This window comes from Marmota flaviventris, chromosome 3 (assembly GCF_047511675.1).
Source record: "Marmota flaviventris isolate mMarFla1 chromosome 3, mMarFla1.hap1, whole genome shotgun sequence".
NCBI lineage: Eukaryota > Metazoa > Chordata > Mammalia > Rodentia > Sciuridae > Marmota > Marmota flaviventris.
This window is the reverse complement of record NC_092500.1, coordinates 122,979,462-122,995,308: the sequence shown is the minus strand read 5'-3', so window position 1 is coordinate 122,995,308 and position 15,847 is coordinate 122,979,462. Positions and strand designations below refer to the sequence as shown.

The window sequence follows — 15,847 nt, the reverse complement described above, 5'->3', positions numbered from 1 at the left end:
TTGAAGTGAGTTAACCACTTCAGAGATTCTGGGATGGCTAACAGCCCTGGTATGACCAAACCCTTCCACTGCCACCCTATTGAACTAGGGCCCCCACATACTGGAAGAGCTGAGCTATGGCTATCAGCATTTCAGAAGTTTCCTCTTCCTGGAGGAAACAAGTGTTCAGGGCTTGAGATACCAAAGCTCAGTCCCTAAGAAGGGGACGAAAAGGCAAGAAGTCTGATAAAGTAAATACAATAAAGAAGCCAAATGATAGTCATTCCCTGCTAGGCAGTTTTGTTAAGTGCACCTTCAGGTCTACAAAGACATTTCAGCACATTACAGTGCAAGGGAGGGGGGGAAGAGCTTTGTCAAACGTTGCATGCCTATGCTACACAGATAATCCCTGTACGCTGTTCTCACTGAATTCAATGCAATGAGCTAAGATGGATAAGCAGCATACATTTTTTTCCCATACCACCCCAAATTCATAACAACAACTCATCCCTAATCCCAGGCTGACAGGTTCACCACATGCAGCACTTTTCCCTGTAACACATGCAGAAGAATCAGCCAGTCCAAGGTATAACTGTGAGAGGTATACCAAGTAGCCAGAGACAGTCTCATGAGTCTTGGTCCCTTTTTCTCATCCTTAACCCATCCATTCCATAGTACTTAGTGGATTATTGCTGTTGACAGAATGCAGAGTTCTGAGTTCTGTTGTGTCCTAGACCTCAAAGTCAAAATAAAAATCAAGAGATCCCCAGGGATTGGGGAAGCAGTTGGCATTTCTTTTTCATCAACTGGGGGCTTTTAAGCAAAGACGAAAGAGATGGATAGTCAGGATGAGTTAAGGTTCAAATGCAGAGAATACATCACAGGGGAAGGTTTAATGCCCTGTAGTCAGAGGCTGTGTAGTTCTAGGCCCCTCATCTTCCAGGATGTGTGTTGTGTTCATCTTACAGGGAAATAAAAGTTGCACAGGGAAATCTAATATCCATATTCTTTCTTTCAATCGAGTCAGCCAGCCTGGGTGCCGCTCTTGTTTCTTGTTGATTGCCTCGCTGCTAGTCTGAGGACAGGATGGGGGGAAAAGGATAGAAGTCACAGGGAAGATTCCAGAAGAAGCTGGGCAGGAATGTAAGGCGGTCAGCAGCAGGCAGCCACATGCTAAGTGCAGAATGATGATTCCCCACTTTGGTGTCCTTATAAAGGGTGAGTGCCTCTCCACTGGTGGACAGCTGCCGGGCTCCAGAGGCCTATGTTAAGTGGCTCTCTTTCAGCTGGGCATGAGGTCCCCACTGTTCTTTTAGCTGGGTGACTGGGGCAGCAGAAGGTAGATGCTCAGCCTGTGAAGTGACTGCCGGGTGGGATGATCAAAGGAGCATCATAGGAAACATCCAAAGAGGGTGGGTGGGTCAGGAGGGAAGGCCTAGGAAAGGTCATGGTGAACCCAGTGTTCCACAGTGATGCCTGAAAAAAATCAGGCTATCAGAGATTTGCAAAGTGCTGTAGCTAACTGAGAAAGAGTAAGGAAATGTACCAGGAACACTACATTGGACCTAGGAAACTGCATGTCCGGAGAGGCCCTCCATAGGAAACAAATTTCCAAAGAGTTTATCTTGGCTTCTGGTGGAGAAGAGGGAAAAAAAAGTTCATGGTTCACGTCCGGTTCAAAGATGGGTCTCAGTTCCTGTCCAGAGTCAGGCTGCCAAAGGGGCCGAGTCCAGTGATGACCAGTGAGACAGCACTCTCCTGGATCTTTCCTCTCCAGAGTTTAGGGTAGCGCGGTCTTCTCACAGTGGTGAAGTGAGAGTGAGGATGGAAAAACAAAAACAAAACAAAAAGCAAAATATCTGTGCCCCAACCCCTCCTCCCTTCTGTTACGTAACTTCTCAGCTGTGTTATGGAGGCACTTTCTGCAGTTCACTGTGGGTACAGGATAAAGGCACTAAGCAACTATTAAATCAATTGGTTGAGTTTCTTCAGGGAGCCTCAAGGGGAGGGCTGAAGTCTCTGCAGACTTCAAATCATGACTGCAAAAAGAAATCAGCTCTGCTTTGGATGCATACAATAGATAAACATTATCATTTACATCCTAAGAATGCACCAAAAACATGCAATATTGCACCTTTTTTGTTTGTTTTTTGTTTTGCTTGTGTTTATCTTCAGCTAGAAAGAATACTTGTTCTTAGGTATCACTATATATACCTTGATGACTTATTTTAGTTTTCCATATAGTTGCCCTTTAAAGGGATGGGCATATTGGTCCTCTCTCTGCCTACACCTACACAGAAACCTGACATTTCCCTCAGCAAAGGCAGGAAAATTGACTGAGTATCCCCCACCCCCACCCCCCATTATTTCTTTTGGGCCTTTCATCCCACAGACTTGTAATTTTTATTTTTTAAAATTTTTATTACTGAAATCATGCATTAACTAATTTAAGGTACATCTTAATCAAATAGGCCATAATGCTGAATAAGAGAACATGCTTTGAGCTCCGAAAAGTTGGTTGTTCCCATCTGACTAACATATGCACTTAAATACAGTACTTTATTTACTAATAAAATTGTTAATAAATGAAGGAGTGCACTTTTGGTGAATGCAAATGAAAAATAATCTATTTTCAGAAGAGTCAATTTCAACGTAAGCTTATTCCCTATCATCTGGGTTAACGTTCTTAGCATGCGATAATAAAATAAATGTTATCAGATTCAAACATGCTTACATTTAACTCCATTTGTGCTCTCTTGCAAAAAGAAGGCTAAAGTTTTATATCCAGTTCTGAAGGTCGGGGGTCAAGGTGCGGGACTGGTGAGAAATGACCTGTATTTGGCGCTCATCTGCACTTGAGAAAACTTAGCAGCACTGCAGATGAATCAATTAATTTAACTCAGTTATCCTTTTCTTAGAGAATAGTCTGGGTTAGAGGAAGAATGGGGCAGAGGGAAAATCCCTACCAATCAGGACCAGTATCAGATTTATAATAGGTGCTTTGTGAACCAGTCTTAAGTAGTTTTGGTTTTGTTCGCCTTGTGGTATGCAGTTCAGTCGACCAAAATAAAAACATTTGTTCTTTGCCCATGAGGCTGGTATGTCATGTTACATATAATACATCTGATGCACTGTCTTAAATGTACTGTGCAGTTTGCAAAGATTTTATATTGGAGTCCCATGCAAGTTTTAATTTTATATTTCTAAGTGATCATCTGGTTTTTAATTTTAAAAAAAAAATTAAAGAAGCCAAAGAATTAGAAATATTTCAGAATGGGAAAGCATATGAATCTTATTTTACCTGGACTAATTCATGGACTGAAATTTTAAAGCCAGTTTTAGAAAATATTCTTCCTTTTCCCATTTTTTAAATAAAATGAAAATAGGTTTCCCCCCTCCATGGGTCTTGAAAGCTTCAGTTCATCACGCCCAAAATCCACAATGCAACAATGCATTGACAATTAGAGCATTCAAAGACTATTCAGTAAAGTATCTACAAAGTGTGACAGAGTCACTAGGGTTTTGTTTTGTTTCTTTAAGTCTTTTGAGTGGGGCTTTTTTGTTGGCTGACTTTTTTGTTTGTTTGTTTGTTTAAACATCGGTCAGTAGCTTGCTCTTATTAACGCAGTTTTGATTAGCTGTGGTGCAATTGCCAGTTCTGATATTGGCCTGTCTATAGTGGGCTATGCTATTATTCATATCCTCTTCGATCTCCATGTACTCAGACTTGCTGATGGTGGAGGAACTGCGGCGACTGAGGTCACTGTCAGAGGCTAAGTTAGGGGAACTAACATGGAGCAACTGAGCCTGCTCTTCCCCCTCAGTTTCTCGGTGGTAGAAATAGTTGAAATTGGACACAATGACAGGTACGGGCAGGGCAATTGTCAGCACACCAGCGATGGCACACAAGGAGCCCACGATCTTGCCTCCAATTGTCACAGGGTACATGTCACCGTATCCTACAGTGGTCATGGACACCACCGCCCACCAGAAAGCATCGGGGATACTGGAGAAGTGCGACTCAGCTTCTTCCGCCTCGGCAAAGTACACTGCACTAGAAAACAATATGACCCCAATAAAGAGGAAAAAGATGAGCAGCCCTAGCTCTCTCATACTAGCTTTGAGGGTCTGGCCCAGGATTTGGAGGCCCTTAGAGTGACGGGAGAGTTTGAAGATTCTAAAAACCCTTACCAACCGGATGACCCTGAGGATGGCCAGCGAAGTGGCCTGCTCACCCTTCTGATTTCCCTCCTGCTCAGCTATCTCGGTACCTAGGGTGATGAAATAAGGGATGATGGCCACAATGTCGATGAAGTTCATGATGTTTTTAAAGAAGTCTGTCTTGCTGGGGCAGGCGAAGAAGCGCACCACCAGCTCAAAGGAGAACCAGATAATGCACAGGGTTTCTACGATGAAGAAGGGATCTGTGAAGATGTTGGAATTGTAGGTAACCGTGGTGTTGTCGATGCGGTGGATGGTGCCCGTGAAGTCCTTTTCATCCTTCAGCTCGGGGAGAGTCTCCAGGCAAAAGATGACAATGGAGATGAGGATGACCATGACGGAGACTATAGCGATGACCCGGGCTGGCCCCGAGCTCTCGGGATACTCAAAGAGCAGCCACACCTGGCGTTGATATTCCTTCTCGGGCAGGGGGCGCTCCTCTTCCTTGATGAAGCCCTCGTCCTCTCGGAACTTCTCCATAGCCTCCTCGCCCAACTCGTAAAATTTGATCTCCTCAGAGAACATGTCCAGGGGCACGTTGACTGGCCTCCGCAGGCGGCCCCCCGACTGGTAGTAGTACAGGATGGCATCGAAGCTGGGTCGGTTGCGGTCAAAGAAGTACTCGTTTCTCAGGGGGTCGAAGTAGCGCATGCGTTTCTTAGGGTTGCCCAGCAGCGTGTTGGGAAACTGCGCCAAGGTCTTGAGCTGCGTCTCGAAGCGCAGCCCGGAGATGTTGATCACCACGCGTTCACAGCACTCGTGGTCATCGTGCTCGGCTTGCCGGGGATAGCTGCCATCCTGGGGGTGGCCCGGGGCGGCCGAAGCTTCGTCCACGTTGTCCCCCGACATCACCGTCATGGTGGAAGCCCGGCGCAGAGATGCGAGGCCAGCAGAGAGCCCGGGATGAGAAAGAGCGAGGGAAGAGGGGTGGGGGGGACCCAAGCGCCCCCCCCACCGGAGAGTGCGTCTCCCCCACGCTCAGGGGGAGGGGCTTTGAAGCCAGCAGGTCCGGAGATCCGCAACTTCACTTGCTATTACCTTCCCCTCCACCCTGCCTTGTACTCAATTTGGAATCCCCCTTTCCTGCGGGTCCCAGTGCAGCTTTTTTTTTTTTTTTTTTTTTTTAAAGGGTTGGGTTTGGGGATTGTGCTCTGGTTTTGCTTGGGGTGAGCGGGGGTGGGGGGCGGGTGATTTTAGTATTTCTTCCTGATCCAAGGTGCCTTAACGCAGTGTTGTTCTAGCAGACCGGGCCATCGCTTCGGGGATTCGCCCTGGCCTCCCCTCCCCTCCGTGAGCCCTCCTAGGACCGGGTGCAGTGCCAGCTCAGCAGATCCCCACGCCTTCCACCCCCTCTGCTGCTCCTTGGCTCTACCCCCTCCTACCCCTCTTCGCCTGCCGCCTTCTAAGCTCCCACCAGGGCGATCGATGGACGCTGCAGAGAAATAGAAAGTGATACGGGGGTAGAAAATCAGAAGCATTCAGATGGGACGGACCTACAGACACCAAAGAGCACAGACTTCTAGCTTTTATAGAAAACACTGGACTTTTACTGGGGTTACCACATACACACAGACAGACACACACGCAGACACCCAGAAATCCAAGTTTGGGGCTCTTCCACCCCACTTTCCCCAATGCCCAACAGCCGATCTGTTTACAACTTCGTTAAACTGAAGATCGGGAAAGCTCTAAGAGACGCTGGGGGAGTTCAGGGTCCCCCGGCAGCATCCTTGTATCCTCGCCCTCCCCCGCCCCGTCACCCCAACCCCCTCCTCTGCAGCCCGGAATTGGGGAGCCCCCTACCTGGCCGGCCGGCTTGGCGCAGGGGCGGTGCTGAGCCGGCGGAGAGCCCGAGTCGGAATGCGGCAGGTCGCCTTTGCAGTACCGGGGCGCGAGCAGTGGCGGTAGCCGCAGCAGCATCTGAGAGGTGCAGGGCAACTCGCCCCCTTGGTGGGTCCGCTGGTCCAGTGTCCCTCTCAGTTGGACAATCGCTTTACTGAGCAGCTACCGCGGAAATGTCCATCCTCTACCCCCATTCTCACCCAATGCCAGCAACCTGGAGATACTGTCCTGCCTCCCGTGCAGGGATTCCGGAGAATGCGGGGCTGAAAAGCAAAACTGCCACCCTCTCTTCAATCTCCGAAGCAAATGACGATAAACAGCACTCGCCCCCTCCTAACACTATGGGAGCCCTTGATTCGATCCCGAAGGAGGCGGGCGGGCAAAAGCCTGGATCTACATGGCTTTCCGGTCCCCTCTGCTCTCCGCACCCCAGTGCGGACCTCTCCGAGGCTACACGACGCGCCAGGAGCCTTTAGGAGCTCCGAATGGGACAGGGTGCGTGCGGCGGCGGGTCCGCTCGGTCCATTTCTGGGCGCTGCAAGATCAGCAGAAACCTGAGAAAGCGCCTGGAATGCGGAGCAGCGATTGGCCCACCCGGGCGTGGGTTGGGGAGGGCGGGGGAGGGCAGGAGCGAGGAGGTAGATGGAAAATATGAGGGGGTGGTTTGGCAGAGAGGGGGTTGTCATTCAGTTCCCACCCTTGCCAGCACAGCTCTTCCCTCACCTACCAGAAAAACCGACCACCGACTCTTACTTCCCTTGTGGCCCACAGCCCCACCCACGCAGAGCCCCCAGCCGCGCGCGACCTTCCCCGGGAATTTCACATTGGAAATGGTCAGGTCCGACGCAATGCAGGAGGTGGTGTTCCTGGCAAAACTCCTCTTATGGGTTTGCGTTTGTGCAGTCCCACAATAATCCACTTCCATCCTACTGCTCTATACGCCATCCCGCCCCTCCTCCAGGGGGCTCTCCGCTGGGCCCACTCGCTTCTCCCCGCCGGCCGAATTCAGAGATGTAGGTAGAGCTCTGCAGTTGAGGATCACTGGGTTTCTTCTGTGTAGTGTAACTGGAAGACAGTGGTGCTGAGTCGGTCCCTCTGTAACCTACCACGGGAGTTGAAGTTTCCTTACAATCAGATTATTTTGAAATATAGAGAATGTGACTTGTGGGGGACCGAAGGCTTCGTGGGTTTGTGGGGTTGTCTGCCAACTTGCTGCTAATTGGGACGAATCTGAGAAGCAAGTCGCCTACTCACCTCCCACCCTCCGTCCCGCCTCCCGCAGCCTCTTTCCCCGGCCTTCTGACTTCCACAGATTCACTTTCAAGGCTTGCAACTTATTCGGGAAAGGGTCCCCACAGAGGCGCTAGGCTGCGCGAATCGGGGGCGTGCGCGGCGTCCTGGGAGTGCGGCCGGAGCTGCGCCCCCAGAGGCGCAGCACTGGAGGAGGCAGTCAGTAGCTCTTACTTCAGCTGCTGCGGATTCTCTAAGGAGCCAGCAAAGAGCCAGAGTCGCTGTTGATTGGTTCTTCGCGCGGCCTTGGGAACACCCCTTCACACCACCACTGTTCACGTTGCCTACCGCCCACACCACCCACCTCTTTAATCAAAGCCAATGATTGCATCCTCCCCACACTACCCTGGCTAGTGGAAAGCAGGGGCCTCCAAGGAGTTACCCAGGCAGCACAAGAATCTCGGGTATGGAACTAGTTAAATCCCTCCTCCAGTTTCAGACTCCAGCATTCCTTTCAGAAAAATAAAAGTGTTTGTTCCCTCTCTCAGATTTTGTACCCCAGCTTTTCTTCTATGAACAATGAGTCGTCTTATAGAGTACTCCTCCTTCCGACATTAAACTTTGCCCTTTTCGCACCTTCCACACACATATTCCTCAATCTCACGCGGTAACTCCACTGATCCCTGTCTGCACTGCTGCTTAAAAAAAAAAAAAAAAAAAAAAAGACACACACACACACACACACACACACACACCAATCTCCCCCAAAACAGAGAAACCAGGCAGAAATGAACGTTGAAACTGCACTGAACAGTATGGTCAAGTCTCTTGATTTGTTGTTGTTTTGTTGGTGGTTTGTTGTTGTTGTTCCTGCTACCACTGCTGCTAGAATCCTAATGGACAAAACCCTAATAGACATAATAAACATTTTGTCACTATTCCCTATTCTTCTGTTTCTCTATCTCTGCTCTTGTTTCCCCTTCTTCCTGAGTAGCACCCTGCCCTCCTTTGAATGCCTCTAAATCTCCGAAGCTTGATGTGAATGCACTTATGCTTTGCTAAGGAGATTTGCAGACTGCATGGGATTCCAAGTTTCTAAATTCAGGATTTTATGGCAGGGAATGATAGGCTCAAGGGGTCTTCCAGATCTCTGGGGTGTTATTCCCCTTGGACACTTAAAGGGAATAAAGTTGTTAGGAACTCAGCATTTGTGATGCAAGCCCTCTCTCAATAAGGGTCTGAAGATATTCATTCCGCCCATATTTGTTCAGCCCCAGCTATATGGCAGGCATTGCTCTGACACCAGAGACCAGGAATAACTAAGACACAAGGTCTCAGACCTCATGGAGCTCACATTCCAGTGAGAGATGTGGGCAATAAACAAATACTCCATGCACAATAGCTTCAGGTAAGGAAAATTAAGAAAAGGGGAGAATGACAAATACAAATTTATAGATAGGAAGGGCCTCCATACAAAGGTATCACTTGAACAGAAGACTTCAAGAAGAGAGACAGGGAAGAGCTGTAGCTCAGTGGTAAATTGTCTGCCTACACTTTATGAGACCCTGAGTTCAATATTGAGCACCACCAGGAGATAGGGGATGAGAATGTGGGGTACAGGGTACACTCATACATTGTTGATGGGACTGATGGATTGTACTAATGTACAACCAGTCTGGAAAGCAGTATAGAGATTTATCAAGACTAAGAATGGATCTACCATATCACCTAGCTATCCTATTTCTTGGTATTTATCCAAAACAAAATCAGCATACTATAATGATCTATGATCTGTGCCTACCAATGTTTATAGCAGCACAATTCTCAATAACCAGGTTATAGAATCAGCCTAGGTGTCCCTTAATAGAAGATTGCATAAAGAAAACGTTACACACACACACACACACACACACACACACACACACAATAGAGTTTTACTCAACCATAAAGAAAAATGAAATTATTTCATTTGTGTAACTAGATGGAACTAGAAAACATCATACTGAGTGAAATAAGCCAGACACAGAAAGTCAAGGGTTAAATATTTTCTCTTATATGTGGAAGCTAGAGAGTAATAAGGAAATTTTTTAAAAGAGCAGGGAGGGATCTCACGAAAATAGAAGGGAAAACAGTGGAGGAGAGGAAGGGGAGTTAAGGGGAGGGAGAAGGGATAGGAAAGGGGAGGAACATCATGTTCACGCATGAACACATCCTCATGTATGAACACATCATGTATGAAAACACACGTTTTCCACTTTTATGTCTAACATACCAATTAAAAATTAATCAGCAAAAAACGAGAGTGAGGAACAGCAAGATCAAACCTAAAGATGTAAGAGTAAGGCAAAGACAAGATTAATATACTGGGAAAATAAAATAAGGCCAGTATGGATAGAAAGAAGAAACCAATAGAGGGCAAGTCAGAAGGGTAGACGGGCGCTAGATAGGCAGGCCTCAGAATATTTCTCTTTATTCTGAGTGCAGTGGGAAGATGTTGAAGGGCTTGCATCACTGTGGTAACATGGCTTGGATATTTTAAAGATTACTGTGGCTACAAAGAGCAAGACACATGGTTGAAGGCTGTTAAGTGGCATAAGCAATGACAACTTAGTCTAGGAAGATAGTGGTGAGCTTGCAAAGAGTGGTTAGAATAGGACTACAGTTACTAACAGAGATGGCAGAAATGAAAAGAGGAAGAGAAGAAATGTTAACATGAAAATGCAAGAATGTCTCTTAGGCTTGTAGACTTAGACCAGATGGATGGTGGTGTCATATACTGCAGGTGTATATCGGACCACCTCTCCTGCCTGAATGTGGACTGCATGAAGTCTGGGAGCTTGTGTGTCTTGGTTATCACTGCACTGGGCAATTTAAGTCTCTCCCCCAGACTCTCCACTTTACCTTTCTTCCTGCCCTGTATCTGCTTGCCCTTCCACAGGTGCTGAAAAGCCAACTCTGTGGGCAGCTGAGTTCTGCCTCCTGGGTTGACTACACTGCAGCAAGTGGAATCTGAATTCCTCAAGTCTGTGAAAAGACCCGGGTGAGCAACACAGTGATCTAAAGGTATAGTATTAGCTCAGTGGACCAGTAGCAGCTCACCCAGTGGGCAATACAAGGTAGGATGGAGCCAGTAGGCAAATCCCCTCTACCTTTCCCCTTTCATGGCTAATCAACCAAGCACGTGACCTAGTGACAGGCTGTGTCTCTGTGAGCTCCTGAAGCAGTGACCTGCTTCATGACTTGTCACCTTGTATTTGCATCTTATTCTCCTCTGTCTTGCTTTCCCTTTCCTTTATTCTTACTGCTTTGAGTTCATACCTCTCACTAAAGCATTAGCTCCTGAGTACTGTCTCAGGTTTTGTTTTCCAGGGAACCTGAACTGAGGCAGGGAAATAAAAACTTCATTTTGGGACCTGTTAAATTTGAGAGATCTACTTAATATCAAATAAGGATATTGAACATGAAATACTCTAGAGTTCAGAGAAAAAGTCTGAGTAAATCAAGATTTTTCATCCTTAGCACTATTGACATTTGGGCCAGATCCTTTTTTGTTCTTATTGCTGTGGAGGGCTATCCTGTGGATTTTAGGATGTTCATCAGCATCCCTGAATTCTATCCACTAGATGCTGGTAGCACCTGTCCTCAGTTGCTGCCGCAGTCTGGCTGCAGCAAAATAACCGGGGGGGTGACGAGCAACTTGTGTACATTGATACAGCAGGAGAGGGAGCCGTTTATTGTAGGACAGGAGGGGTATATATACATTCCACACAGCTTATCTAATTAACATAAACTAGATACAGCAGTCAACCAATAAGGAATCTCCACACTTAATGGCTCGCTGGCGTTATTTCACAAACCACTCCCTCTGGCAAAATGCCAGGAGCCATCCAGACTTGTTTACAGACCTTAACAAGTTGCAACAACCAAAAATATCTCCAGCCACTGCCAAAGTCACCCTCAGGTGAGATCCACTGGGATAGATGTTAATTAAAGCCAGAATACTGGATGAGAGCGCTTGAACATAAGGGTAGAGAGAGAAGAGGAAATGTGCAAATATTGTGCTCTAGATGCTGTAATGCTAAGAAGTCAAGAAAAGAAGGACTGGAGAGTGTGGTGGCTATAAAAACAAATGAAAACTGTGTCAAGAGGGCAAGATCAACTTTGCTGCCTACAGCTAGTATGATAAGAAGAACGAGAAACTGAGAATTGACTATCAGACTAGGGAAAATGGAGTTGAAAAGAAATTGAGGGAGAACTGATGATATTGGGTAAAAACAACTCTTGAAGTTTTGGGTGTCAAGGGGAGCAGATGACTAGAGTTTTAGGCTGAAGGAAGATGAAGGGTGAAAGACTTCTTTAAGATGAGAGCTCTGACAATACACACACACACACACACACACACACACACACACACATATATATATATATATATATATATATTTAAAGATAGAGAAGAGAGAGAATTTTTTAATATTTATTTTTCAATTTTCGGGGGACACAACATCTTTATTTTTATGTAGTGCTGAGGATCAAACCCAGCGCCCTGCGTATGCCAGGCAAGCGCGTTACCGCTTAAGCCACATCCCCAGCCCCAATATATTTTTATGTTAATGGAGAGGATAGAAAGGAAAAATTTTTGGTGCAGTAGAAAGAGGAAAATGATAGGGACATTCTTGAGAAGGCAAAAGGAGAATGAGATCTGAGACCCCAAAAAATGGATTGGCCTTGGATAAGGACAGTTTTTCTATAGGAGAGGAAAGGGCAGAGAAAGCACAGGGACAGATACAGGTAGCTGAATAGATGTATCTGATTTGTGGACATCACTTATGCCATCAGAAGAAATTTTCTCAAGAGAGATCATCAGTTAAAACTGAGGGTGGGTAAAGAAGTCTTGGAAATTGGAGATGAAAACTGTGAAATAACCAACTAGGAGAAGAGCAAAGCAAAGAGATTAGGAATGCAGCCCAGCAGGATCAAGGACTCACTCTTGCTAAGGGACCATGCTTTTAAGCAATCAGACCCCGGGTGTTTCAGAGAAACTTGGATGAGGGTCATGGAAGAATTAATGCTGATGATCTTTTGTGGAAAATGTGTAACTAATTTTAAATATAGCATCCTTCTTGGGATTGGTTTTTTTTTTTATTTTTATGATCATTTTATTTATTTATTTATTTTTAGTTTTGTTGATTTTATTTTTTTAAATACACATCAGTGGAATGCATTGCAGTTCTTATTACATATAGAGTACAATTTTTCATATCTTTGTATATAGAGTATATTCACACCAATTCATGCCTTTATACATGTACTTTGTTTTTGTTTGTTTGTTTGTTTTGCATTACCATTCATATTACACATGGGGGCAGGGGATTAGCAAGGGCAGTGGAATGTGATGGACATCATTATTCAAAGTACATGTATGAAGACTTGAATTGGGTGTCAACATACTTTATATATAAACAGATATGAAATATTGGGATTGTCTTTTTTTAAGTATTGTGTAGTAGAAAGGCAAGAGGTGGCATAAGAAGATGTGGTCTTACCAGACAGGATCTGTCCCTGAGGGCTCACCTCAGATTTTGCAGTGTTACAAGCAGAGGAATGGTGATCTTACAAAGTCCGAAGTGTAACTGTAAGAAGTAATATACAATAAGTAGGAGTTAAGAAGAGTCACCAAGGATTGAAGATAACAATGAATATAACTGGGGTACTCTTGTTGACACTTGTGATTTGATTCATCTGTGGAAGATCCCCAGGGGCCTGAGAACCCTCTGAAATAGTGCATATCTATAATCTTATTTCTCAGGACAAGATCCTTAAGTAATTTTATCAAAAACTCAGAGAGATTACACTGGAACAGTTAAAAACCTGAATTTTTAAATTAGAGATAGATTCTAATTCAATCTCTCTGATCTTGGATAAATCCCTTCATCACTTTGCATTCTCATCCCCTTATTTACCAATAAGGAGATGGAACTTTACATATGTAAGATGTAGTATCTATATCACAGGCTATTGTGAGAATAAAATGCAAATCAAATTCTGATCAGTGCCTGGCACAAAGTTTATGTTCAATGAAATGCCAGCTTCGAAAAAAGAAGAAGGAGGAGAAGGAGAAGATGACCAAACAACTCAGGAACTATTACATTAGAAGGATCTTTAACATTCACCAATATTTACAAAGAAAAAAAATAACAATTTCTAGATATTTAACAATCAGAGAAAAGAATAAATAGCCTTACCAACAGGAATCTTTTACATGTAGCTTGGGGTGGTGGCACATAACTGTAATTCCAGTGATTCAGGAGGCTGAGGCAGAAAGAGCACAAGTTCCAATCTAGTCTCAGCAACTTAGCAAGGACCTTAGCAACTTAGTGAGACTCTGTCTCAAAAATTAAAAAAATAAAAAGAGCTGGGGATGTGGCTCTGTGATTAAGCACTTCCAGCAAGGACCTTAGCAACTTAGTGAGACTCTGTCTCAAAAATTAAAAAAATAAAAAGAGCTGGGGATGTGGCTCTGTGATTAAGCACTTCCAGGTACAATCCCCAGTGCAAAAAAAATTACATATATTACATATGTATATTCACATATATATGTGCATATATATACACCCACATACATAATATAAGTGTATATATATATATATATATATATATATATATATACACACACACACACACACACACACACACACATACATACAAATATACATGGCAACACTGGACAACACGCAGGTAGGCAAGTCAGAATGCTGATCTTTTAGAAGTGGGAAACAAATTAGATAAGTCCTGTGATTGACCTGGCTTTCTGCCTAGAGGTACTTTCCAGAAGTGGAACCCAAGCAGAGTCTGACAGTTTCATGAGCCAGGGGTTAGAATCTGGTGAGGCTGAGGCAGCTGAAAGTCGTAGGCAAAGTGCTAGAGAGGAAGGGCCCACACAGAGACAAAGCAACAGAAATCCACAGAGTTCTCCCATTTAATCTGTTACTGAATAATAAACCACACATGGGTAGGGTAAAACTCTATGAGGCCAAGTTATTTAATATTTAAAAATTAGTGCAATTCACTGAATTGAAAGAATCACAGGAAATTCTCAGGAGATTCAGAAAAGCTCTTTGAGAAAATTCAACATGCATTCATGATTAAAACAAAACATTCATCACACTGGAAATAGAAGGAACTTCCTCAACCTGATGAATGACATCTACACAAATAATGTACAGCAAGCATTATACTTAATAGTAAAAAGGCTAAATGTTTCCTCCTAGGATCAGGATGTACTCCTTTTGCCTCTATTCAACACTGCATCAAAGGTCCTCACAAATGCAGTAAAGAAATAAAAGGCATGTGGATTGGAAAGGAAGAAGGAAAAGTGTCCTTATCACAGACAAGCATGATTGTGTACATAGAAAATCCTAAGGACTCTACAAGAATGCTACTATGAATAATAAGTGAATTTAACAAGACTAAAAGATACAAGGTGAATATATAAAAAACAGTAGTATCTCTACCATTTACAATAACATCAAAAAACTTGAAACTTAGATTAATGTAAGAAAATATATTACATGCAAACTTGTACATGGAAAATTATAAAATATTGCTGAGGCTGTGGCTCAGGTGGCTGAGACAGGAGAATCATTAGTTCAAAGCCAGCCTCAGCAATGGCGAGGCACTAAGCAACTCAGTGAGACTCTGTCTCTAAATAAAATACAAAATGGGGCTGGGAATGTGGCTCAGTGGCCAAGTGCCCCCGAGTTCAGCCCCAGTACCCACCCCAAATATATATATATATATATATATATATATATATATATATGAGAGAGAGATGAAAGAAAACCTAATTAAATTGAAAGATATACTATGATCATGGATTGGAAGAGATTGTTGTGATATCAGTTCTCCCCAACTGAACAAATATTGAGCTTAACCACAATCAAAATATTAGGAGGGGGCTGACGTTGTGGCTCAATGGTAGAACACTTGCCTGGCATGTATGAGGCACTGGGTTAGATTCTCAGCACCACATAAAAATAAATAAATAAAAATTAAGGTATTGTGCCTATCTACAACTAAAAAAAATTTAAAAAGTTATCATGCTGATTCTAAAACATATATGAAAATACAAAGAACTTAGAAAAGCTAAAAGAAGTCATAAAAACTTAGATATAGGATTTATACTACCTCATTTTAAGTCTTTCTTTAAAGCTACAATAATCAAGACAGTGAAGTATTGATATCACCCTTATAATTAAAGAATAAGGAGACAAACAACAAATTAAAAATGGTCAATTTAAATAGACACGTCACAATAGAACATAGACTGTATGATTCCATTCATATGAAATTCTAGAACAAGCAAACAGTGGCCTGTCGTTTCATCCCTGGTACCAGGGATGAGGGGATTGATTGCATAGGGGCATAAAAGAACTTGGAGGGTCCTACATCTTGATTGTGATGGTTACATGGGTGTCTGGTTTTATCAGAAAATACCTCATTAAAAAGTCAATATTTAATTAGATTGAGCTTACAGAAGAAGTTTAGAAACCTCCTTAATTTTCAAGGACTTAACCTG

The 15,847-nt window shown here is 44.1% G+C and overlaps 1 protein-coding gene across 1 annotated transcript; it reads right to left on the bottom strand.

The window, feature by feature from the left end:
- Positions 1 to 2,768: 2,768 nt before the first annotated feature.
- Kcna1 (potassium voltage-gated channel subfamily A member 1) lies at positions 2,769 to 5,058 on the bottom strand. The gene has a single exon (XM_027951261.2). The coding sequence runs from the start codon at positions 5,056 to 5,058 to the stop codon at positions 3,571 to 3,573; it is 1,488 nt and encodes a 495-aa protein (XP_027807062.1). The 3' UTR covers positions 2,769 to 3,570.
- Between the last annotated feature and the right edge of the window lie 10,789 nt (positions 5,059 to 15,847).

Bases quoted from the DNA above. Each gene is read 5' to 3' on its own strand.
- Kcna1 (XM_027951261.2), bottom strand. From the start codon at position 5,058: ATGACGGTGATGTCGGGGGACAACGTGGACGAAGCTTCGGCCGCCCCG.